This window comes from Cygnus olor, chromosome 10 (assembly GCF_009769625.2).
Source record: "Cygnus olor isolate bCygOlo1 chromosome 10, bCygOlo1.pri.v2, whole genome shotgun sequence".
Classification (NCBI taxonomy): domain Eukaryota; kingdom Metazoa; phylum Chordata; class Aves; order Anseriformes; family Anatidae; genus Cygnus; species Cygnus olor.
In genome coordinates, this window is record NC_049178.1 from 6514121 (window position 1) to 6540123 (window position 26003).

At 52.1% G+C, this 26003-nt stretch overlaps 1 protein-coding gene across 3 annotated transcripts in view; it reads right to left on the reverse strand.

Moving 5' to 3' along the window:
• Positions 1-26003, reverse strand: part of BSN (bassoon presynaptic cytomatrix protein) — a 75095-nt gene that overhangs the window by 28936 nt on the left and 20156 nt on the right. For 2 of the 3 annotated variants that reach the window (XM_040568248.1, XM_040568249.1), the window contains one exon: positions 9693-10490. In XM_040568248.1, coding sequence (XP_040424182.1) covers positions 9693-10490 — 798 coding nt within the window. Of the gene's footprint in view, positions 1-2874; positions 3949-9692; positions 10491-26003 lie in introns of those variants that run through there. The other variant, XM_040568251.1, reaches the window with a different exon arrangement.

The following is a 26003-nucleotide window of genomic DNA, read 5'->3' on the forward strand; positions in this document are numbered from 1 at the left end:
GCTCCCTCTGCGAGCTCCGTCTCGTGGCACGTTCCTCATCCAGTTGCTCGGGGGTGACCAGGGCTGTCTGCACCAGCGTTAGCAATGCTAATATACATCCTATTTGTTATGTGGCCTACGCTAGCTATTAATGTGCTGTAGCACATGCATTTCTGCACTGGGGACGCTGGTCTGACGGGTCCCCGGGCACCCGGAGAAGAACCCTTTCAGGCTGCTCACGGGCATAGAAACTGGAGGAAAAAAATTGACATTGAAAAAGTGCAATTGCTGCAGGATCAGGCATAGGCAACTATGTTAATACCTCAGCTTTTAATTGCAATCATTTATGTTGATAAATATGCCTCCCTGCTAATCCCCTATAAACTTCTGATTATTTACAAGGAGCTGGCTTACAGCCTTATGTACAAAACAAGACTATTAAAGCATCAGGCTTTACAACTCCAAAACAAACACACGGGAAAAGCCGAAATCCACAAGCACCAGGAGGTTGGACGCCAGGCGTGCGAGGGCTTTTAAACAGGTAAAGGGGCAGGTGGGTGCCTGGGGGGCTCAAAGCATCTGCAAAGGGTCGGCACCCAACTCCTCTACAAGCCGAGAGCCAAGTCCCAAGGATCCATCCCAGGAACTTCCTTTGGAAAGAGCAGAAAATCAGCACAAACAAATACTAAAGCAGCTTCCACTGTTCGGGATTTTGCCAGGCAGCACCTGCACCCAGCTTTTATGAGGATTTCACACCTCTAGAAATCAAACACAAACCATTTCCCTTTCAAGTAAGTGGCAAATGGCAACCAAAAAGGTATTTAATTAAACGTTTCCAGCCAGTTCCTGACCCATATATCTGACAAATTATTCACAAGGCAGCCTTTATCCCTCTTTATCCCTTTTGTTAAGAGCGATTCCTGCAATGGGAGGCAAGGATGGATGAAGTGCAGGAGGGAACAAGGCCACAGGCAAGGGCCACAGCCCTCGAGCAGCCCCGTACAAGCAGACAGCGTGGCAAGAGAGTTCTAGAGTGGAGCAATCCTGGGGGAAATGCCTCTGTGAAGGCAAAATCCCCCAGTGCAGCTGCTGCAAGCACCCCCTGGCCCTGCATCAGCCACACAAACAGGGCTGGAGGAGGAGGAGGAGGAAGCAACCAGACACTCAGCACACCCCCAGTGCCTTCAACACTGATTTTTAACATAGCTGGAAGGTTGATTTTTTTTTTCTTCATTTTAATACAGAAGCTCGACCCCCAGAGCTGGGGGTGTAGGACCACCAATCGCCTTTCGGGTCCTGCTGCTCTGCCCTGCAGGAGCTGGTAAAGGACACAGCGTGCGCAGGGCTGACGAAGGTTTCGGCAGCGTGGCTTGCTCCAGCAGCATGGCATCAACATGCCCACGGAGCCTTGCTGTGCCTCTGCGCTTTGCCAGCACCAGTTTTGATGTGGGAAGGATGGAATAGCCTGAGCTGCAGTCCCCAACACATGCACATCCCAAGCAGTAATCCCATCTTCATCTGCAGTAGCTTCTTCCCCACCAGTCCTGCTCATTTCACCATCAGCAGCCCCCCTCCTCACTATCAATTTATTCCATGGATGGTTGAAGATGCTTAAGACTACGGGCTATAACTGCAAAATGCTGCTGGGTTCATAACAAGAAACAATGCTGGCTTGGAAGGTGGATTGACACCAACACAGAAAGTCTGGGATGCTCCTGTCACAGCTGAAAAACCAAGCACCTCTTCCGCAGTCCCCAACCCACTCAGAAATCCAGTGCTACAAAGCCAATTAAATGCTCGATTAAATGTCCTAATGTGTTCCCACATGAAGTACTAACATAGCACGTTAAAGAAAAAAAGAAAGAAAGAAGTGCCAGGTTGTGTAATGGTCTGAGAGCACATCAGGATAATCTGAGCCTGCTCCCCAGGGATGGAAACAGGAACAGCCAAATCCCCTCGCCATCTCAGGCAAAAATAGCCGCTCCTCTCTGCCCACCACATCTTCAGACCGTGGCTCTGACCCACGTAGTCCTGCAGACACCACAACTGGGCTCTGTGCTCTCCAGCACGTGTACAGGGTCCCCTCTGACATCCACAAAGCACTATGGCAGCTTTAGCTTATTCTGCTTCCTCTCCAGACTTGTACTTTGCCTGTTTTTGCTGCCTCCAACCTTTCACATGCACAACGGTAACTCCTTGCTAAGCACACAGAAGCACATGGAGCAGTGATTGATCTGCTCACAGTTTTTCCCCAGGCAGCTCTGGATGGCGAAGATCCAGCTATAGGAAGTCCCTCAGACCTTCCCCGTGCTGGGGGGCGCTGCTGTCCATCGCCCCTGACCCATGGGAGCACCAAGCTCCCCAGAGCATGGCCCTGCGCACCCACCTCCATACTGCCTGCCAAGTCCCCGTCCCCTCCGTCCGAGCAGGGACAGCTTGGGCAGCTTTCTGAAAGATGAGTCCGTTCTGTAGAGGTTGCACAGAATGCCATCAGCATTAGGAACAGTTGTAGCAGCTACTGAAATGAGCTGGCAAAAGCATTCAAAGCTTTGCGAGGGCCAGGGCATGACACAAAGAGCTAGCCCTGTTATACGGACAAAAAGAGCATCCCTAAACTATCCCCTCATGCCTTCTAGGAAGCGGCCGGATCGATACTGTAAGGATAAAGCTTCACCACCAGCTAAAGCAAACTCAAGTCCAGGCTGCTGCAGCACCGTGACATGGAGGGAGGTGACACCACTTGGCAGCAGGGGTCAAGTTGCCCCTTGGGACGCAATGGCAGCATCGCCATGCAGTACCACTGCCAGCACGAGCGAGGGAAGCAAGCTGGTTTCTTGCTCAAGCTCAAACTCCAGCAAATCTCTTAGGAGACTCCGGAGGTGGCACTAAGCCTACCTTCTGCTCAGATGTCCTGCACGTGCTGGGAGCGCACCCATTGTCTCCCCAGCCTGGGCTGCAGCGGGAAATGGTGGAGTTGCTTCTTAGGGCTTCAGTGGCTGGGATGGCTCCACAGAAGACCCCTGTGAGCCCAGGCTCTGCAGGCACCGCCTGCAAACGCAAGTCCCCTGCCCCACTGTCACCCCAGGAATACATAGTTTGCTTTTATACATAGTTTGCTTTTTTTCAGTGTTTTTTTTTTTTTTTTCCACTGAAAACAACCTGCACGCGTAGGCAGTGGCTTCCTCCAAAGCACTCATCAGAAGGGTTAGCACACAGATGACATCTGTCTATTAATAATATAATTGCTCCTAAGGGAGGAAATGAATCCGTGACTCTGTTGTTTTTCCTGAGTAAAGGCACAGCAGTTCTTGAGATGATTTTCCAAGTGGCCACAAGCTGACAGCAGGTTCAGCAACAAGAAGTTCAGCATCTGCAACTGGTTCTGGAAGCTCAGAAAGACACGGCCAGCAGACGACCAGTGTCTGCAGCAGACACATCTCCAGGGATTCTGCAGAGAAAGCAGTAGCGAGGTCCATTTTGGGACTCTGCTCTTAATTCAGCCAATTTGCTTGGTCATACACCATAACCAAAACTCAGCCCAACTTCAGCCCTGTGCTTTCCCCGTTGGGTCCAGGCATCAGGACCCGGGCAGGCTGGGTTAATTACAGCATGTTAAGCAGTAGAGAAAACTCCTGAGTCACAGCAAGCTGTTAATTACCCATTCGTAAAGGGATTTGCAGGCTCACGCAGGCAAAGCCGACTTCCACATCGTGCTGTCATAGACGGCTCGCTCGTTTTGCCTTCAGTTCAGGTGGCTGACCTGATTATTTGCAGCCTGGCACTGGCTCTCAGTCCTACGGCAAGCTCCCAGCCCTGCAGTAACTTGCAGTTTCTTGGGGTGGGGTACAAAATTGTGGCAAGGTGACGCCGCCGCCCACGCTTTGAGCCCGTTGTCAGAACTCAACCGGGAGATAACAGACAGCTAAAAAATGCAGCAAGAGCACGGAGTCTCCCCAAAAGCGGCAGCAGCCACGTACGCTGCTGAATGGCATGGACCTACTTAGCGAAAGGGCTGTCCTAATGAGGAATGAAATAAAAATTAAGAAAATTTTAAAATCTGCAGTCATGGGACCCTGCGCAGCTGCTGCCCTGCCAAGCTGTCACCACCAGGATGCAAGATTTAAGGAAAAAAAACAGCCCCAGAGGGGCACCCGTCACGGGGACGGACAACAGCTGCTCCCTGCTACATCGGGAGCCACAGGAGGAAGAGAAGACCCCGGGTTCCGTCAGAAATGGACGTGCACGAACCTTGAGCCGCCGTCCCTGCTCACAGGGCGGCTGGGGGCCGTCGGGCCCACACGGGGGCACATCGGGCCTGAACCCTCCCCACCCGCAGCGCTGCCGGCACCACCCGGGGCCTGCTCCTACCAGCTCTTCCTGGGCAACCCCAGGGCCAGGGGACAGCACAGAGCTGGCAGCGTTCCCTCAGCCCCGCTAATCCTCCTCGGCCAGGAGCTAGGGGCTGATTGCCTCCCCCTGACTGCACGGGTGCCCTGGAAGGGGCCGGGAGGCCCCAGGCACAGAGCTGTGGCTGGCGGCTCCCACCTGCAGCACGGCAGCAGCCCGGCACTTCCCACCACCACTCTTCTCCCCCTTTCCACCCGAATGCTCCTTGTAACGCCAACACCTGCCCGCAAAGACCAGCCACAAGGGAATGTGTCCCACGAAGGAGCCAAGCACGTCGCCCCTAGTTTTTCTTTAGCTGTAGCAAGGACAGATAAACAAGAAATTTGCTGACACCGGGCTGGGAGATGGACTGCACACCCTGAGCATTATGAAAAGCATCCTTTTATAACACATTAAAGCACGAAAATAAATGCCAATTCCTGTCGGGATGCAGATGCTGTGTGGCAGGGACACGACTCCGTGAGAGGGCCCCGAGGAGGCACAGCACTGTCAGAGGTCCCAGCCTTGTGCTGGGGAGCAGCAGCGGCCTCGGACAAGACGTGTCCCAGCTCCTGTTTCAGGCTGGTTAATTAGGCAAAGGGGCATCCTGCCACACTCATTTAGTGGCACAACATGCACAGTTCATTTGTTCCTTAACACAAAACCACCGAAGTCAATTGGGGTCAGCTGGGGTTACTGGGAACGCGTCACACAGCGCGGGGCAATCACGCTCCAGGCCAGCTCTTGCCACATCACTTGCATCCGTAGCAGGCGCTGATTTAAGGCAGGATGCCTTAAATCCTAGCAAAACGGCCCTGCGTCTGCCTGCCTGCAATGGAAACCTCTTTCCTACCTGCACACCACCAGGCTGGGGCAAGGGGGAGAGCCCGAAAGCACCAGCTCCGACTTGGTGGGCAGACCACCACGAGCTGGAGCCAGCAGCCAGGCTCCTGGAGGAAGCATGATGAGGTGGGAGGAAGCTCCAGGCACCTGTACTTCTGGTAAGTCACGTAAATGACTTATTTAAAGCTGTGTAACGTGTAGCAGGGCAAGCAAGACAACTGGACGGTGCACATTTGGGCTCCCTCACCACTATAGCTCCTTCTGTCTGCTGGTCAGCCACAGCCTCTGGTGCCCACAGGCTGCCACAGCCCACACCTTCTCCCAGGATGTGCTGCCACAATGCCATGCTTGTGCCTGAACTTCAGGCCTACCTCTTCAAGAGTCCTAGGCTCTCAGTCCTCACCATCACCTTCCGACCGTGCCCCGAAGCTCTCTAAGGCTCAAGGCCCTGTGAGAGGACAGGCCACGCAGCGCATCCCGCCGCAGCTCTGGCCAGGTGCTCGCAGCCAGCACAAAACCAAGGAGGAAAGCTCAAGTCGCCTTCAAGATCTGCATAAGAAACCTGCCTCTGGATACAGGCAAGGAGGAGAGCTGTATACAAATGCAAGGTTTTTATAGAAAACACACAGCCCTGACCTTTGCAGCCTTCTAACACCATCAAAAATCTTTTGTTGGCGGATGAAAGAGCGGCACTAATTCAATGGCCGGGTCCCAACACATCCAAAAACCGTGGTGGCTTCTCACCCAGGTTTAATGAGAGCAGCCACAGCTTAGCAATAATGACTGAAATACCTACTGGCCCATGACAAATGTGAGCAGAAGAGCTTCCAGCATAGACAGTGACAACAGAGGCAGCCCCAGCCCCGTACATAATGATGCGATCTGGGGAAAAGAACCTTGCCCGCTCGCTCCTTTTCTCACCTCATACCACCTGGAAATGAAGGGAACCAGTTCCTTCAGTGGCTCAGCACCTATGCAAGTCAGCTGATGACTCCCCAGAAAACAGCATTTTTACTTTTTTTTTTTAATCTTTCGTTAGGTTTGAATGCACTCAGCTGAATGAATCACTGGGGAGATGCAGCTTTGCTGTGCCACAGCAGAGGGTGGGAGGGGACGACAGGGACCCAGAGCCTCCGGCTCCATCTGTAGATCAGGCGTGGGATGGATCTGAAAATATCACAGGTAAGCAGTGATGGTTCCAAGAGAAACCAGAAGTTTGAGGGGACTGCAGATAGGGGCAGAAGCCTCTCCTGCTCCTCCACTCACTGGCCACTCTGTCCCTGGGGGACTGCCCCTGGCAGAGGCAAGGGGCTCCTGGTGATGCCGTTTGTCCCGAGCATCATGTGTGATGCCACCATGGAACTGGGGTCTCTGCCAGGAAGCAGTGCTGCTGGCACGTCCCTCAGCTCCCACCTGAGGTCTCAGGGTCCCCATGCACGCAGATGTGTCACCCAGCCCTGCCACTAGCACGGGGCTCAGCCTGGGCGATGCTCTCCACTAAGCCGTGAGAGTTTGAGCTAATACTTGCGGAGAAGTCCCCTTTAGTGGAATTTAGTCTGTGCCCCCCTGGCAGTACAGATGACCTAGTTAGTGAAAACACGTGTCCTGTTTGAGGAAGGACACATTATTTAGGGTTTTTCCCCAGCCCCCAAGCGGTTATGTGGTTTTGCAATGAAACTGTCAATGCACGCAGCCCACCTCTGTGAGGAAGCCCAGCTCCGTGACACTGTGACCAAGCTTCAGCAGCCTGCAGTGACAATGCAACTGTTTGCAGAAAACATATTCTTCTAGCACTGTTTTGCTGCAAAACTCCATCCTTCCTCCGAAAACCAGGCCACAACAGCCTGTGCCTTCTTCTCCTCCCCCTTGGCGTGACTCACACTGTTTGAAGCCAGGGAGGAAGGCTCTGCCCAGGCTGCAGGGTACCGCCCGTGGCTGCCCAGCCTTCAACGCAGGCTCCTCTGAATATCAGCGGACCCAGGCTCAAACGTCCTCATTAGCTTTCACAGAACTTCCAACAGCAGTTTGCAGTCAAGGTCCTAATTCGTAAAGCAATTAATGGATCAAGCCTTGCTACTTCAAAGAATGAGCTCTGATATTTGTGTACGAATCTTGAAGCTCGGGACAAGCTCATGCAAGCTGCAGGCAAAACACTTCCACTCAGAGGACAAAACCACAGAGCAATTTCCTAAGAAGATCAAGCAAACCTAAAGCCTGACAGTATTAAAAGATCTTACAATGTTCCCCCCCTCTTTATTTTTCCAGAAAGTTTAACAACATTCACAGCTCAAGTGTTACATTTATTCCTCAACTCTTAAAAAATAATTTTGCATCAGCCAACCCGTCTACTCTAAGCCAGATTCTCGTTCTAGATATCCAAGACCACTGCCGGGGAGAGGCTACCTGCCTCTCAGCCACCTTTCCATGGTACCTGCGGAGAGCACCACGTCAGCAGCTACAACCCAAGCCCAAAGTAATGCTCTGTGCCACAACGGGGTGTCCAGGGGAGCATGCTACGGCCATTTCATCCACGTGTGCGTTTTCTGGAACTTATCCTGGAAACTCATCCTTACCAAAGAGCACACCGAGACTGGGCTTCAGCCCTTTGCAAGGGACTACACAAAGCCTGGACACCTTTTCTCACCAAAATCTTCAGGATAGGGAAGAAGCAGTGCTTTACTGGGACCCAGTCTAGTTCTGCTCACATTATGCCTAATAAAAACATACCATGCTCCATACCAAGCAGTCTTCAACTCATTTTCATAGAGCACTATTGCTGCAGGTCTCATCCCAGCATCCAAAGTAACACCAATTTCCACACAGCTCCGTTTCAAAGCAGTCATTTTGTGCTGGGAAGATTGCTGCTGTTCCCATTCTCACCACACAAACCTCTTTGAGATTCGACCTTTTAGAACAAAACTGGTGGGAAGGAGCAGAACATTTCTGCCGAAAAGGGAGTTGCGTGAAAGGGGTGCTGCTCCACGCCCCTGCGTCCAGAGCTTTGGGAAGGGGAGAACATTGCTGCCTGTAATTGAAACTGCAGGGAAGAGTTAGGGACATAAAATGTAATTATCCACAGTGGAACGGAGCCAAGATTAGCAATCCTACTTCTGGTCATTTGAAATTCCCATTAACTTTTCCACATGCTGATGGTGTTGGTTTTGTGTCTTGCTGGCTGCTAGATGCAGCACTTCCAGAAGCAAGCCACGGGCACCCTCTCATAAGGGTCTTGAATCACCTGTAGAGGAGGAGGTGATGGTCTAGACTTCAGACAAGGCCTTCTCCAGGGGTCTGTAAGATCTCCCTCCCTACTGCCAAAGGGGGAGGAAGAGGTATGGGAACACTTGCACCAGTTGCACCATGCTCCTGTAGAGCTGAGGCAGCTAGGAGATGGTTAAGGTTCCTTTCGGGGGCTTTGGAAGATGCTCTGGGTGGGCACCACAATTCAGAGACTTCCCAGACCACAGCTGGTGGGACTGGATGGCCCTCAGCCCACCTCAGCCTCCTCCTCCTCCTCTCCTCACACTCCACCCCAGCAGGCTGCACAGCACCCAGCTGCTCGCGTCCAAACAGCGCCGTGCACAGCCTGTTCCCTCACACCATACGCAGACACCACAGAACAGGGGATCTGGAGAGGGCAGCAAACTCCCACGGGCCAGCGTGTGCCCTCAGCTGGCTTGAAACCCTCTTGTTGGGTCCCAGACCACTTCCCTCGTGCCCTCACCATCTGGGGCAGGACATCCACCGTCAAGCTCCGCCTGGCCGAGACATCCACCTGCAGCACCAGGAGGAGGACACTCCTTGGTGAGCGGCTTTTGTTTCCTTACCCTGGCCCCTGACTCCTTGAACACCTACAGGGAGCGGAAAGCATTGCCGGGGGTGCCCCGAGCAGCGACCACCCCTCGCTCTGCTCCTCACGTGAGATCGGTATAAAATCTGTACGTTTTTGTGAAATCCTCGCTGCAGACCGGTGAAGATTTACCAGGGGATCCAGAGCCTGTTTGCAGCAAGTCCCTTCCACCCTCACATACCAAACCGGCCCAGTCCTGGCACTGACACGATGCCGGCTGCAGCCTCCCACATTCCCTGGGCTTTTCTCCCAGCAGCCCTCCCCTCACGATTTTCAGGGCTCTTTTCCCATGGAGCCTTCTCCCTTGCCTCCATGTGACCATCCGCACCCAACTTTTGGGACTGCCATCCCCACCGCCCTCCAGCGCCTCCTGCCTCACGGTGCCTTGTCTCCTCACCACTTCAGGTCACGGGAAGCACACAAAGAACACGGGACATTGCTATACACCCGGCACTGCTTTCACTGTGAGGAGATCTGAGCTTTGCATTCACCTCTGGCATTTGCTTCTGCCCCCAGGAGGCTGCTCGCAGGCTGGGGCTTCATACAGCAGGGACCAGCCTCTGATGGAAAACGCATTGTATTTTCCCCATTTTAAGTGACAAGAGAGCGATGAAAGCCCTGCGAGTCCCCTTACCTCCACCAGATGAGGCGTCGGGTTGAAGCCACACATGTTGCACACCTGCTGCCGACAGGTCGTGCAGGCGTTGTAGTTGGGGGGCTCGCCGGAGCCCACGTTGATCTCCGCCTTGCAGAGGGGGCACAAGACCCTGGCTTTCGGCACTTCCTTTGGCTTAACGTCCGGCTCCGGTTTGCCTGCTTTGGCAGCCGGCGCAGCCCCAGCCCGGCTCTGCGTCCCCAGGGCTTTGGGACCAGCTTCCTTGCTGGCGTCACTGAAGACGATTTTTGGAGGCACTTTGCCAGAAGACTGCTGACTTGGAGAGGGGGCCTCTGGCTGAACAGACATGAGCGTGCTCGCCTGGGTCAGGAGGGAAGCTCCGAAGCCGAAGAGCTTCCCCGTGAGCCCCTCCTGGGGTTGTTCAGGAGCCCCAGCACCAGGGGCAGGGGGTTTGGGGTCTCCCACTGCCTTTCTCTGCTCAGAGGAGGAAGGTTTTGCTTGATGGTGCTGCGGGGAGGACCTTGCCGCTTCCTGAGGAGCGGCGGCTTTTGGCTGGCCATGCTGCTCCTTCTGCGGTGCAGCCGCCTGTGGTTTCTGGGTCTCAGGCAGTGGGACAGCGGTGGTGGCACCAGGACGGGCGCTTGTCTGGGTGGGTGCCGGGGTCTTCTCCTGGCCCGCCGGGAGCTTGGCTGGGGAGTGAGACGGAGACGGCGAGGGGGAGTGCAGCTGCTGCTGGCTTTTGGAGCGTGGGGCAGTGGTCATGTCCATCCCCAACGCCCTCTGCATCTGGCAGTTCAGGCACAACCATTCCTTCACCTGTGGGGCAAGAAGAGGACACAGGGCGGTGAGCGACCGTCAGCAAGCAGGGCGCAGCCAGCACGTGCACCACCAGGTCATGGCTAACGACCTCTGTAAGCAAAATCCTATGTAACTAAGTCATCACCCTCCTCCCCCCAAAAAAAAACAAAAAAAAACAAGCAAACATTTCAGGACTGTGTTCTTCGCAGAAGTGTCTTGCAGTCACGGGGAACAGACCCCATCTGTCACAGGTACCTACAGCATAACAGGCATGTGCTGAAGCAGGCTTTAATTAGCTTTGTTTTGCTTCCAAGGCTTCTGCCGCAAAGCTCTTGCTAGCTATAAGGCTTTCGTCCCCCCAGCTCCCTCCTGGTGGAAGAGGGCTCTTGATGAGGGTGCAGAAGCTGGAGGAAGAAGGTCCTGGAGGCCCACTTCTTCTCTTGGTTGGGGCCTCCCTAACCCCATGAAACCTCCTCCCAAGCCTGCGCCCTTCAAGGCAAGCGAATGGCATCTACAAGCAGTCCGGAAAACAGCCAGGGCCACCTCTGGGGTGAGCACAGGACCTGCAGAAGGTCCAGGGATACCAGGGGCAGAAGGAGCAGCTTCTCCACAATGCATCAGCTCCTCTGGGTGGGCACAACACCAGCGTGGGAGTGAGAGGTTAATTCCCACTCTTACAAGGATAAATCAGAGGATGCAAATGAAAAACGTAGTGCTCCCTGGCTAAGTGGAGATAAATGAAAGACTTCCCCCCTTGAGAGACGTTCCCTGTGACACACTAATGTCTGAATTAAGTTAATTAGAGAGGCCGTATGAAAGCTGCGAGCCTTCTAATATGAGGAATCCCCGGGTTGCTCTGCAGCTATGCAAATATTAACGTATAGCACAGGATATAGCAAGCAGACCCCAGGTCTGCTTGCAGAAGATTTCCCCAAGAAAAGCAAAGCACGGGGCCGAAAAGAACCAGAGCGTTCTCCAACTCTGCTCCATCTTCTGTCCCTGGGTCTCCAAAGCTCCTTCCCACACCCTATAGAAGCGGTCACACATCAGCTCCAAGCTCTTCTCACTGCCATGCCCACTGCTTGCTGAGCTCCCGTGCCCCAAACCTCGTTACTTCTGCTCACCCTGTCCATCTTCCAGACCCTCAGCAGTGTGACCACGTGCAACGGGTGCTGCCTGCTGCCCAAACCACCACCCGACGTGAGTCACCCCAACCGCATCCTCCCCAATTAGCTACATCGCAAGGGGCTGTTAGAGCCACTGATATTTATTAGACTTTATAACTTCTTACGGTTTTGCGATCACTGTTCTGAGCCACAAACTGAAGATGTGCAGAACTCCTTACATTATTTTTGCGTTCTTGTCCCTCGGCGTTTTTCCCCGCTGCGCTATTTCAGGAGAGTGGCTCCTGAACTCCCATCAGCTTTGCGTGCTATCCCCATCAGCTCCGATTAAGGGAGAACCAATCCTTTCTATTCAAGTTCTCTCTCCCCCACAAAGTTCCCAGTATCTAAGAAATGCAAATCTTCCCTCTCTGCGTAATCATCTTATCCACACTTTAAGACCCTAGGGCTAGGTAGAAAGTGGGGAAAGAGCAGATCTCCACCATGCAGAAGTGCTCCCTGACACCACGAGGTCCCCCCGTCTCCTGATGGCCACGAAAGCAGAGTATGGGTCAGGGACAAGCCACCAGGACAGTCCTGAGCTCAGAGGCTTGGGAACAATGGGATAATTGAAGCTTTTTCCACTTAAACCTGGTTCATGTGCATGCCTACAAGCTCACTTGCATGTGTACATGCATACAATCAATGATGCTTTGCAACCAAGACAGGAAAAAAAAGTGTTCCAATCAGACAGAAGTGACCAGATAGTTACCAGTGTTTCAGTGAGCACATGCTGAGGAATACCGAGGAGAAAACTTGAGGGGATACAGCGGTGTGGTGGGCTCCCCATGTGAATGTCTGAGATGTGACTTCATGTGGGGCTACTGCACTGCCTGGCCAGCCTCTCTGCGATGTGTGGCCTACACGGATCAAAGACAACTGAAAGGATCCTGGAAGAGTGAAGGTTGCTAACCCAACCCCTGAAAGTCTTGATTTGGCAGAGTACTTGCTGATTAAGACTCAAACATATGAAATGATGGACGACTCAGCTGGCTTGCATCACCTTCCTCTGCATGCTCCCCTTCTTGCCTGCCGACCAACCACGGGGGGATGGAAGATGCACAGGAAACACGACAGAAACAGAGGCAGGAATATGGAAAGAAGTTTTCCTACTACTTCTACATTAGTGCCAACAGTCTGGGTAAGCAGCAAAATGAAACACCCATCAAGGAGAAGAGGAAAACCTAAAAAGATCAAAAACTCAAGGTCCAGCTCCCATCACTGGAATGCTGAAGTCACCATTACGCTCTGAAATACCAAGAAGCAAAGTTATGCTTCCGTGAACAGCCTTGGACTGGCTGTGCAGAGCATGCTAGTCTCCTTCACCCGAGGAAATTTGACTGCAGAAATACTGAAAAATTCAAAGAAAATTGGAGTGCAAAATGATGATTCTGAAACAGAACCAATCCCTCAATAGGGAGTGAACGAGGCTGGCTAGAAGGGAAGGCGACTGCTGTGCAAAAAAAAAAAAGGCACAATTGGAAATATAAAATCAACAATTATCAGAGCTCAGCACACCAGTATCAACTGATGGAAACAAGAAGCTGTGAAGTACGTAAACTGTATGAAAACACGGGAACTTCATGAAAAAGTCTGTTGGGGAGCAGCAGGAAAGATTTATCACGTGCATCATGGACAGAGGCTACCCGAGGAAGGACACAGGTCCCTTACTGGATGCAGAAGGTAATGCTGCTCATGAGAAAGATATGGTGGAAGTGCGATAATTACTGCTGGTAAACATTTGGAAAGAAGCAGGATAATACTCATCTCAAGGATGAAGCATTTCCAACTTATTAGCAGTTGAGACGAACATTCAACAACATCTACCAGCGCTAAGGATATTTAAATTTGGCAGATCTGAATAATTTTGCATCCAGAAGATCTGAGAGAGCTAAGAAAACTGCTGCATGCTGATGTTAAAGTGCACTGAGGGAATTTTAGAAGACTGCATGTCTTCTGCTTAAATACCAAACCAGCAAGGGTATGACCTGAACAGGCCAGCCAGCCATCTAAGACAGAAAGATGACACTGGAGTCATGCAGCAGAGAACTGAAGGGCAAGCATATATGCCAGTCAATGTGGTTTTAGGGAAAATAGGTCATGGAAAGCAAACCTGATTTTATTCTCTGCTAAGAATGCAGATTTGGTATTAGTAATGAATGGAAGCAATATACATGATGTCCAAAAGGTGTTTTAACCTCATAATAAGTGACATGCTGACAAAAAAAAAAAAAAAAAAAAAAGAAAAAGCCCTATAAAATACTGAATATGCTAAATGCATTTCAGAGTAGTTACCTGGCAGACCTGGAGGACAACAAGGGCTTACTACTGCTTAGGTACCTCTCTAGTAGGGTCCTGATCTCACTGTGGCAATATCACCACATCACAGAGTTCAGTATAGCAATAAATATGGATGCAGCCGAGTCTCTGCTTCCTGCAAACCCGAGCTGGCTCCATGCGGTGGCATGAAGCTGGAGGTGGGAATATGGAGGTGGCTCAGCCTCTGCTTCCAGCACCAAGGGAGCCGTTCCAGAACCGTGAACAGTTCAACACCGACATTTAAAAAACATTAGTACAACTCTGCAAAAGATATAGACCGGATCTGTAAAAGCAATTTTAGGAGAAAATGTCTGAAATGAGAGAATTAAAGAGGTTGATCTTTTTAGTTTATCAAAGAGAAGATTAAGAAGTGACTTGATTACGACAGAGCTGCACATTCAGAGGAAACAATATCAGGTACTAAAAGGTTCTTAATTAGGCATAAAAAGGCATAAAAAGAACTAATGACTGGAAATGGAAGCCAAATATATTAAGCATCATTTTTAACAGCAGATGTTTCTAGCCATTAAAGCAAATTATACACATGCTGTTGGGCTCGGTACAAGGCTCATGGAGGTAAAACTTACAAGGCCTTTCATCTCTAGGGGATTTAGTGCCCAAACTCATCTCGCCAGCTTTGAAAGTTTGAACCACCCAGTGCAACGGGATGCACAGAGGGCCAAATCCTGACCTTCTGCAGGTGGGCTCGGTACAGGAGAGTGGTGCTTTACAGAGGTAAACAGGGAGGGCCAACGTGTGGCCCTGTGTACTGCAGTTCACCAGTCCCTCTAGAACAACACCCAGGAAGCCGCCCAATTAAAAGCAACTTGATATGAAACGATGACGGAGACAGCTTGTTGAGCTCGTGGGACTTCCGCCATTATTCTACCACCACCTCTTTTAGGCAGTTATGTGGAGACAGCCTGCCCCCTGGATCTGTTAGCAGGAGAGGATGGTGATGCGCAGGTTGTTTGGATCTCCTGAGGTAAGACAACACAGCCGTGAAGGCCTCCTAAGCACAGTGCTCGGCCTTCGCAGTAGGCAAGAGCTTTAAAGTGAGCTGCAAACAGAAAGGCTTCAAGCAAACGCCCATGATCTCTTTGAGCCAAAATTTAGGATCATAATGAAGAATAATTCCATCTTTACCACAGATTGGCTATTCGGGACTGTTTGGAGGTGATGCAGAAGGCTGTCCTACTGGACAAACGGACGAGGACAGGACAGCATTAGATGACTATTTGAGATTTGGGAGACTTGGTGGCTCCTGACCTGCTCTGCCCATTTACACCTCCCTGCAGCCACAGCTCTCCATACAGGAGGCCATTGGGCATGTCAGGAGCACAGTTACTTGTCTGAAAGGGTTATTTTAGGCTGGCACCAGGAGCTTCCACGTGATCTCAAGTAAGAGGTCCCATGCCGGTTGGCCACTTTGAACAGGATAGGGAGAGACACAGCCTGCCCTCCTTTCCTGGCATGAGAAAACTGGGTGCACAGCCAGCTGAAAAACGGGACAAGTTCATTGTCAAACAAAGGAAAGGAACGTGGGTTTGCTCCAAGTTGTCCAAAATGTGTATTTAACATTCTACAAATTTGGAAATCCTGGAAAAACGCATTTGGGAACCACGAGACAGCAAGCCTCTGGAAGGAGCTTTCCAACTCCAGGCCTCCTGGAGCCCCAGCTCACAAAGCCGACCCCCAGCAGATGCGCCCGAAGACCATGGTCCCATCTCCCTCGCCACCTTTCCTGGGCACCGGAACCTCCAGAGCCAGGGTGGTATAAAAATAGCCAAAGCTGTAATTTGGTAACGAAGGTACTGTGTTAATCGTCCTGAGGGGAGGCTCAGTGCCAGGGATCACTGACTGGGTGAAGAAGGGGTTCATCAATGGGTGCTACTGGCTGTCCCGGAGGAACACTGCAGCATCCCAGCCTCTTCCTGGAGCTGAAGAGCTGCCAGGGACATGCCTTGAGTGTCCTCACACGCCTTCAGCTCATCAGCTTAGCCTGCAGCTGAAGAACCACCATCTAAAGAAATCAGCGAGTCAACGAAACGTCCCTTCCTTGCAATGCCTCCCGGATCAGCTCTGGAGGAGCTCTCTGGGGGCACGTCTTACATTTTGTAGCATCGCACCAAAATCTGCCAGAGCTATGCGCTGTGCAATTAAAGGAACAGCCTGATCCAAGAGAACAGGCAACACTACACGACAGCCTCCAGCTAGGGGGGGGAGCAGCAAGCTATGGCAGGGGGCTGGGGGTGCTGCAGGGCAGGCAGAAGGTGGGAATTACAGGGGGAGAGCAGGGAAAGCTCAGCAAAGCCTGGAAGAGCTCCTGACAAGCGAGAAAAGCTAATGGTACCACACAGAGAAGGCTTCCCGCACCATCTCAGGCTGGCTGGGGGAGAGCACAACAAATACAAACATATACATTGTTCTGAAGATTTTGCCCATTTCTCCTGTAGCAGCACAGGGACAGCCTACCCCAGAGCTTACCTATTCACAGCAGGGCAAGCAGCTCTCGCTGTTTGGATCGGTGCACAACCTGCACACAAGTGAGACAAGAGCCCTGCAAAACACCCCCTGGGAGGCTGTAATGTGGAGCACCAGCCAGGGTCCCACCTAGGGGAGCAGGCACGAAGGAGAAGAGACAGCAGCGGGGGACAAGGTCTCTGCAGGCTCCCCTGCAGCATGGCTGGAGCCGATGGCTGTCCCAGTGTGGCCTCAAGATGGGCCAAAACGCATGCCAGCTCCACGCCAGTACACACAGGGATGTGGGCTGAAGTTTCCTGGTCAAGATGTAAAGCATGCTTGCACAAGGACGCAGCGCTCCGGAAGGACTGTGCAATTAGGGGTGTTCAGGCACTTAACTGGCAAGGGGATCGGTCAGCGAGGCACTTCTGAAAACAGCCACCTTATGCTCAGCTTTCTCTTCAAAGATATCAAAACAAATAAAATCCACTCCTCAGCACTTCTGTCCAGAAGGGGAAGCCACAGAAGCCCTCGGTAATCATTGTGCTAGCGCTTGCCAGGAAATAATCAACCCGTGCTGGTGAGCAGGAACAAACCCCCAAAACTCATCTCCTTCACTACAAACAACAGATGGGAAATTGCATTTGTCCAGAGAACCAAGCTGCAGAATAAGACAGCGCCATTTCACCCTATTAGTCATTTATTAACCAATTTTCCCCTAAGAAAGCCTCTTTCTCTAGTTAGCACCCCCCAAACTAACTGAGAGCGAGTCTTCTCCCGCTGCTTTCAAAACGACCAGGAACCACAAACGGGTGCCATCTCTTCTGCGTACAGCAGAGGAAAAGGCAGCAGAGTGCACACAATGTGCTCCTGCTAGGAGATTGCTGCCCGGATACAGGCAGGGCAGGAAAAAGGCTGCTGGAGACGCCTTGCATGTGTGCATCACAGCGCACCCCTCTGTCCCCGGGGCGACTGCTCCTGCCACCCCCTGCCTGTGCACAACAGGATCTGCATGCCCTCCTTCCCCACACCACACAAAGATTAAGCAAACATAAATTAAAAAAAAAAATAAGAAACATCACCGAACAGCTTTGCAACTAACCTTGGCCTGCCGTTACAGGCAGGGTGGTGCTCCCCCTGCCAGGTCCCCATTGCCAGTGCGCTGAGGGAGCCGCTGCCTCCTGGGTGAAGGCAAGAAACCCATGCCCCGTGAGGGGTTAACGGGTGGCAGAGCCCTTTCTGTAGCCAGACCCTACACTCTGATCCTGCCGGGGTGCCCCCAGCCTCTCCTCCCCGGGCACGGGGTCCCCGTCACAGCACGATGCTGCCCAGCCCTGCACGCCTGCAGTGCCACGGCCCTGGGCAAAGGGACAAGTCCTTCCACTTCATTAGGGAATGTTTCTTGTGCGATTTGCTGCCTCACTAGCTCCTGTTTAGACAGCCTTTGTTCTCCTTCCGTGGGAGCACATGAAAGGTTCGGACGCACAGATGTGCTCGGAGGACGCTTTCCTCCACATGTGGTCACGGGGAGCTGCGCAGAGCTTTCCCCCAGGGTTTTACCTTGTGAGCTTGCAGCATGGACGTGCTTTAAGTGCAGCTCCAAGCCCCGCAGCTGCAGGGCCTCGACACGAGCCCTCACGCTCCTGGGAAGCCTAATGGATTGCTTTGCCTCGTTTTGCTGCTGCTCCGGTACCCTGCGGCGAGGCATCCCAACATCAGGAGGCTCTGAGACTTCTTTGACTTCTACAGAACTAAAATAGCAACCTAGGAAGAGCGAGGGGCCTGGTGTCAGTGCCCAGAGCACGGGTTTCCCTGGGCACGAAGGGGAAAGCTGGCAGCCGAGCCCAGCAGCAGCATGATTCCCCCCTGTTGCAACGCACAGGGGTTGCTCTCGATACGCAGCCTGAAAGCAGATTAACTTAAAAGCAGCCCGCTTTCCTGTCGGTAGTGCGGAATAAACCCTCATTCATTTGCTGCACGGCTCCACGTGGCTGCTCCGAGCAGGCCCTGTTGCAGCCTTGCCACGAGTTTTTGGTTCCTCTGGGGATGCTCCTGAACAACCACAGCACCTGGAGGTCGCACCTGCAGTGCAGGGAACAAACCCAATGAGCCTGAGTACCTCAAGGTCCTTTTAGACGTCAAGTTTTGCCCCGTCTACAGATGTCACACAATTGATTTTGCTGTTTTGCTCATTACAAACCACGTGGGACAGATTTTTTTTAAATGATACAGATAATCCTGGGTGCTGACATAAATAGTACAAAATATTTTCAGAGAGAGCCACAGAACAGCCATTTCTGCCTCCCATCCTCTCCAGACTGAAGCAGCCAAGTTATGCCTCGTTTGTCTCAGTCCAATGCACTTTTTTTTTTTTTGGAGAAAACCGACTGGAATGAACAGCTTGGGCAAGGGAACAAACTGGAGTGGACCAATGCAGCAAAGCAGAATGCATTCTGTCTTTTTATTGCTATGGATTAAATATGTAACGGATGCTCTTGCAGAATGTAAGGCCTGAAGACAGACAAGCCATTGCACAATCTTTTTACATACCTAAACAGAGTTAATTACTCAATTATTCCAGATAAACCTAAGTTCCCTGCCATGAATAATTCTCAATCTAGCCAGCCACAGGACTGGTGAGGCACAGATCTATGGCCATAGCAAAGAAGATGCGAGCTGATGCAATGGCCCTGAGACACCCCAAAGCGACCATGACCTGACCTTCGTTAATAAGTCCTGACCCAACCGTCACCCTGCAAGAGTTCCTCAGGGTAGGGGATGATTTGAGGTGAAAAGGTTCATCCCACAACTCAAATTTAAAAAAAAAAAAAAAAAAAGGCAACTCCTGTTATTAAGCACTGGCCAAAGGAGCAACAGCATGAGCTGCCCCCAGCTGAAATCACTCACACTGAAAATCACCAAAATTGCCTGAAATCACTCACACAGCCTGTGCCATTGTTTGGATTTTCACGCTGCTCAGCAGATGCAGGTATCGAACAAATTAGACAGCCACAGAGCGAGGCAGGACTGGGTCATGTCCCCTCCTGCCCCCGCTGCATGTCCCTGGGTGCCAAATTCGGTCCTTACACTTCCCAGCAGTCGTGGGTTTACTGGGTGGGCACTAGAAGGGGGAATATCGGGGCTTTAGCTTAACCATCCTGTTAGCGAGCAGTCCCAACACGTTGACCTAAAACTTCCTTGCAGCTTAAGTCTGCTACTTGCTGTCCCTTTCCCCACAGGACAGAACTGCAGCCTGGGACTGGCGGTTCCCTACTGGGTGCATTTGTCTGGAGGAGCCATCCATGCACCAATGCCATGAGGCAGTGACAGTCACCTCCTCGCTGCAGAACGGGGCTCCTGGTGTCTCCAGGGCATCCCCTTAGGCACGTGTTAGCTCATGGCCACGTGTGCCTCCAGGTCCTGCTTCCAGTGGGAACAGCCTTTCTACAGTAGGGTTGCTATTCCCGTCCCAACGTACCCAGACACAGTGTGCTAGTGATCACCTGCTAAGTAAAAACCACACCATTTCTAACACGAAAATCTGCAAAGAATTAGAAGTGAACAGATACCTGTAAAGCCACGCCGCCGTTAATTGTATTTTCCTAGCTGTTATATACTCCTCTAAAAAGGGGGTGCTTAACTGCAAGCCCATCTACAACAGCCCTTTCTTCAAATCACCCTTTCTTCAATCTTCTAAATCACCCTTTCTTCAAGGAAAAAAAATACTAACACATGCAAATGCAAAGCAAGATTAAAACTGGTCATTCAAATGAAGATTTTTTTTTTTGCATGCCATGGAGGTCTAAATCAAAAGACCCCAAAAAGTTGCACAAACTCTTCATCAGAAAGCACCCTGCTATGTCCTACTAGCTTTGTTCTGCTCAGAGGACAGGCTAAGTCCTTGGTTACAGGACCGGAAACTTCTACAGAAGAGAAAAATGTAAAATAAAAATTGCTCGGTTAAAAAAATTGTACCCTGGAAGCAAAACTTTCCTCTTTCTGGTCACTCTTCTCCCACTGCTTCAGGGTGGGTGCCCAGCAGAGCCAGCCTGGACCACGGACCTCAGCACCAGCACGTTGCATCCTCTCGTTCGGGAGGAGAGCAGAGAGCTGCTCCAGCTGGAGATCCTGCAGAAGGCATGCAGGAGCTGAGAGGAACCAGCATCCAACAGAAGCTCAAATTAACTTGTCAGGCCAAGAGGAAAAAAAAAAAAAAAAAAAAGCTTCCCTTACTTGCTGATTTCTGATGAAAACACCACACCCGTGACAGCTACCTCCAGACAGCTGTCCCATCTTCTGCCAGAGCAGTGCTGTAAAGGTGCGCAGGCTCAATGACCTAAATGTTTCCTACTCCAGTCCAAGAGCTCAGTGCAGCACCTTTGGGTGCTAAACATGCTCAGCGCCTCCATCAGCACTGCCACCATGGCCAGAACGGGCACGGGACTGGTGGATACCTTGTGCAAGCTGAGCACTGTGTCCGTTCCGACTAAACGGAGGCAAAGAAGAGCAAACTGCATCAACCCAGCTGACTTCATCCCCCCTTTGATTTGCTCCAAGCTCCAAACGCCAACGAGGAACCACTTCTGGAGAGAAACACCAAGTCTTGTCCCAGTACCACAGCTTCAAGCAGAGTTAGCTTGGGTTTAAGCGCCAGCTGTCGGGGCTCTGATTCGCAGCGTGCTTTTCAGACGTGACGGCAACAGCAAGCACCGCTCTCTGCATCCTGCAGCGCTGCCCCACCGCTGTGCGCCCCAGCCTCCAGCCCGGCGGCACAGGAGCTGCGGGGACAGCAAGCGGCCGGACCCAGGCTGCAAACAAGGGATGGAGCAGTGAGGGGGAAGCAGCAGGACGGAGAGCATTTGGCACCCAAACCAACACCGCCTTCCATGTGCCCGCCTGTTCGGGCACCGTCGCCTCCCGGTGCTTTGTGCAGCGAGGAAGTGGCGGCAGAGCAGGAGGACACAGATGGTGGCTGGAGGAGGTGGGGGCTCCGAGTGATGGTGCTGGAGACCTTCCGAGGGCACCTCCTTCAAAACCATCGGATCCCAGGACTTGTCACTGGGGACGTGCTCCCAGCATCTGCACAGAGGGTCACTTCAACGCGACCCCAGCCTCAACTAGAATTTAACACCCAGGGTTACCTATGGAAAACAATACTTCAGAAGTGCCTGCAGATCTTTCCTCCTAATTCAATAGGACAATAACCATTGTCTGCTGAGAACAAGTAACGGCATCCCAGAAGCCACTCAGAAGACAGATGGCAGCAGCGGCGTGCCGGTTTGGTGGTATTTTTCAAAGAGCTCTCAAATACGAAAGCCACAATCATATCATCTGGAAAATTAATATGGCAGGTCAGAACATAAGGTAGAGTTTGTAAAACCAAATTTCAGCACATGAGCTGCTCCTATGTTTGCATGCCAAGCTCCACCAAGCACCAGGGATAGCTGCTTTTCCCCAGGCCTGACAGGCTTTGCAGCAGGGAGAGCACGCGCTGCTCATCGTGGGCAGAACGGACGCAGGCGTGCTCAAGGACAAGCCTCTCCCCACAGTAAGCGTGTTTATGATTGCTGAGGAATCCAGAGACTCAGGTAATTCAACTCTTTGCCAGGTCCCCAGGGTACCTTGTCACAGAGCACTAGTTTTTAGCAAGACCTTCCCACTGGACCCGTGCTGTATCTGCTGGGCGCCGCGCTCTGCTCAAGACCTTTACAGCACAGTGCAGCACCTTCCTGGAGGGCAGGAGCAATGTGAGGTGTCCCCAAGGACAGAAAGACCTGGTGGCATGCCGGAGAGCGCAGGAGGGACCGAGCAGAACAGATGCGTGGACCACAGCCGTGCTTACGCTGGTTTGGGAGGAGCTATGGCCCCGAGGAGCTGCAGCCACATCTCCTCCCAGCTCTGCTTGCGGCAGTTCAGCACCTGCAGCTCCCCCTTCCCACGTCTTCATGCACTGGTGTACTGCACCAGGCAAAAACCTATTAAACCAACACCCCCCTGGGTGCTCCCATTTGTTAGCACCAAGCCCAGCCACGGCCCCACGCTGCAGAGCGGCGCAGCCAACCTCTTGCAGTGATATACGTGCACACCTATAGGTTTGCATCCTTTCCAGGGGACATTTGCTGAGCCCACACATCTTGCAAAGCTGGGTTCCGTGCAACGACAAGCTCTTTTGCTCTTTGGGGACAGGGCTTCAAATAGCTGCTTGCTTGCGGCAATTAAACGGGAAGAGCGCTGCCGCCGACTCCGAGAGCAGGCTGTGCTGTGACTGATGCAAACGCCGTCTGTAGCGCTCTGATAAGGACAGCGGGTGATTCACAATAATCCAGACTTTGCGAAACATATGAGCCCAAGCCTTTGTGCTTCTCCTTCCTTGTAACAGGAATACGGTGTGTCACGCTCAGCAGAGGGGCGCGGGGCACCAAAACTCCCTTCCCGCAGGACCGATGCGTGCGCCTGTCCCCTTCCAGCCTCCCCTGGCAGCAAGGAGCCGGCCAGCCCAGCCCCAGGGCTGCAGGCAGGAGGACGAGAAGGCAGCTGGAGGGAGCAGAAGGTCAGCACTGGGCCTGCTTCCCATCCTGGGGGAGTTCCAACAGACATTTCGTGCCCAAATTAAGCCCACCGGTGCTGGGTGCTGCCTCGCCTTCGTGCTCCGGCACCCAGCCACGCACCTGGAACTGGCCCTGGGGTGCCTGGGAAGATGCTCAGGGGTGTCACAGGCAGAAACGAGCTCCCGGAGCCAGCAGAGCACTGCCTTCCCCCAGCACCCACCCCCGGCTGTCGTAGCGCCGTGCTGCATCCCTGCCTTAACTCGTTTCGACACACATTTAATCCCACAGACCTGCTGCGTGGTCTATTCCGATCCCATTAAGACCACATTTCCCTCTCTACATCTTCCTACTGAGCCATTGCAACAACTTCGCTTTGATTTCCCTCAGAGAAAAAAAAGCCAAGCCAACAGCACAGCATATTTACAAGGCGAACCAAATCCTGAGCAGAAAAAAATCCCACCCTTCGGCTGTCCTCGATCAAAAGGTTTGCAGTCTAGATAAGACTGCGTTTCAATCAGAGCTCAATTAACCAGTTTTCATAGTCCAATTAGCACCACACCCCTCCAGTAAGCACTGCCCAGGGGCAAAGCCTCACGTTATGTCTCCGAGACTGGAGGCGAGAGCCACGAGCAAGGCTCCGTGAGCTTAAATTCCAGCTGTGAGGAACACCTTGGCAGGCGCGACCTGCTGTTGTGATGCTTGCAGACACCTTGCTGCTTGCACAGGGCTATTTTCGGAAATTCCTGATGCTTTCACGCTACCTAAATCCACTTTTAGCCTGTAAGCACCAAAATGCAGCCGTGCCCCAGCAAGAGGCGGGAGGGTGGTTAGGAAGAAGCAAGCTCGGAAAACCAAGCTGGGTTTCTGGTGTGAGGAGCCCACACGGCTCTATAAATAACGACGGCCATCGGCTAAAATTCAGGTCAAAAGAGATGCTGCTGGGCAGCACCTGACACCCTCAGTGCTGGTGGAAGCCCCGGCAGCAGGAGTTAGGTGGGCTGCAGCTCCTCCTGCGACTGGTCTCATTCCGCACTGGGACATCCTGGGAGAACAGGAAGAAAAATAAAAACAAAAAAACACACAGCAAAGCTTGAAAACCTGGGGGAGCTGCTGGCGCTGCCCCTAGCAGCATCCTCTCTGCTGTGCAGAATGCAGCTGCCCATCGTCCGGCTGCGTTTCTCCTTACAAAGCCCAGTGAAGGAGGAAAGCACGTCCCCAGGCAGCTTTCCTTTCCTTTTAACGCCAAAGGGGTACGCTGGGACCTGCTGTCGGCTCGTCGGAAGCGGTACCATGAGCAACGCCAGCCCCATTAGTCACCGGCCACCGGTTGGCCAAGTTGCTCATGACATTTTCTTCGAGTGGATTTTTCATTTTTGGAACCATCTATGCAGAGAGGAGCGAGAGGCAGAACACGGGAAGGAACAGCCACGATTACTCATGAGCTTTTTTTTGTTGGCTCCGGCTTGGACGGCAATCCATCGAGCAGACACCGCGCACGCCGCTGCAGACAGCCCGCAGAAGCCCCTGCTCAGCCTGCAGCAGTGGCTGCAGAGGCAAACAAGTCATTTATATTTAGAAAGCCTCAGCAAGTGCAAGTCTGCTGCTCTCCAGCTTCAGACCAGCTGCTCTATTCAGTGCTAGCTGCCCCAATAAAAAAAGGGAGAACATAAATAAAAAAAAAAAGTGCAGCTAGGAGGTGATGGCAGCACCTCACTGCGACGCTGCAGACACGGGATGGAGTGGGGACTGGCATGCTCGGCATACAGATAAGGGGATTAAGAGGTGAAGGTCATCAGCAAGGAAGGGAATACGTGCACACAACCTGTTGGTCCAGGGAGAGAGATTCAGGAGTCCTATCAATATTTTCACACCAAAAAAAAAAAAGCATTATTCACATTCAGAGCTGGCTGAAGCGGTGCGAAAGCAAACAGCCTACTCAGGATCAAGCTAGCGTGTCTCTCCTTCTACCCAACCTGACCCAGTGGAAAATTTCTCCTGGATCTGCAAAGCAACAGCAACGACAGATTGATTTTTCTGGCTTTTCCTTCTTCGTGATGTAGCTACTTCAGAAGCCATCCCAAAACGCGGGACTTGACCCAGCGCCGTGTGCCTTGCCAGCTGCAGGGCGCGATGCCACCACGCCCGCACACTGGAGGCTGCACCGTTTGGGCACGGCGGCACCTCCACCTGCCAAAAAAACACCAAGTGCAGCAATCGGCTTTAGGAAGAGCAGCACACGAGCACCTTCACGATTCCTGTGGCTTTCAGCCTTCATTTTCTTTCTTTGTGAAGCGATCAGCTGAACCAACACAGCTGCTGCCTCCTCCCAGCACAGACAGCTCGGGAGCCACCAAGAGCTTCTCCTCCGCTGCTGGAAGCCAGTCGCCGCGCTCCTCGTGCTCCTGACCAGAGCTGGGGTTTGACAAAGGAAGAAATCCGGTGAAGGCCGTACACGTATAAACATGCTCCTTTCGCTCAGGGGGAAAAAAAAAATAATCAAAATCTACTGAGTGCATTTGAATACTTCTGAAACTGCGTCTGATGAACACGATTTTAAATTGAAAAAAAGCACAACAGAAACATAAGGAAGAATGCAAAGATTCCCTACGACCCTAAAACAGTCCCAAGCCAACCTATTAGATGTGAGCATCATTTCAACACAAATTAAAGCACGTATTGTAATGCTGTGCCACTGCTCTTGATTAAAATCAAAACCTTTTTTTTAAAAAAAAACCAACAAAACAACAAACAACTCATTTAGGATGGGGAGGAAATGAATTAAAAGCAACCTAAAAAATAAAATTAAGACAATACTGAAGAAATTCATTTCCCAAATTAGCAATGTGTTATGACACTTCAAACCCCACAAGGAGCAGATAGGATGCCTGCCTCCTCATTATACCAAACAGAGCAAATCCAGTCAGATGAACATGCTGCAGGATCAGGCAGAAGCCACAAGAACAGCATTACAAAGCGTAAGATGGAGAAAAAAGCTTTTCTAAACCTATTGTACTAGCTTGAAACCGAGCTATTCGCTC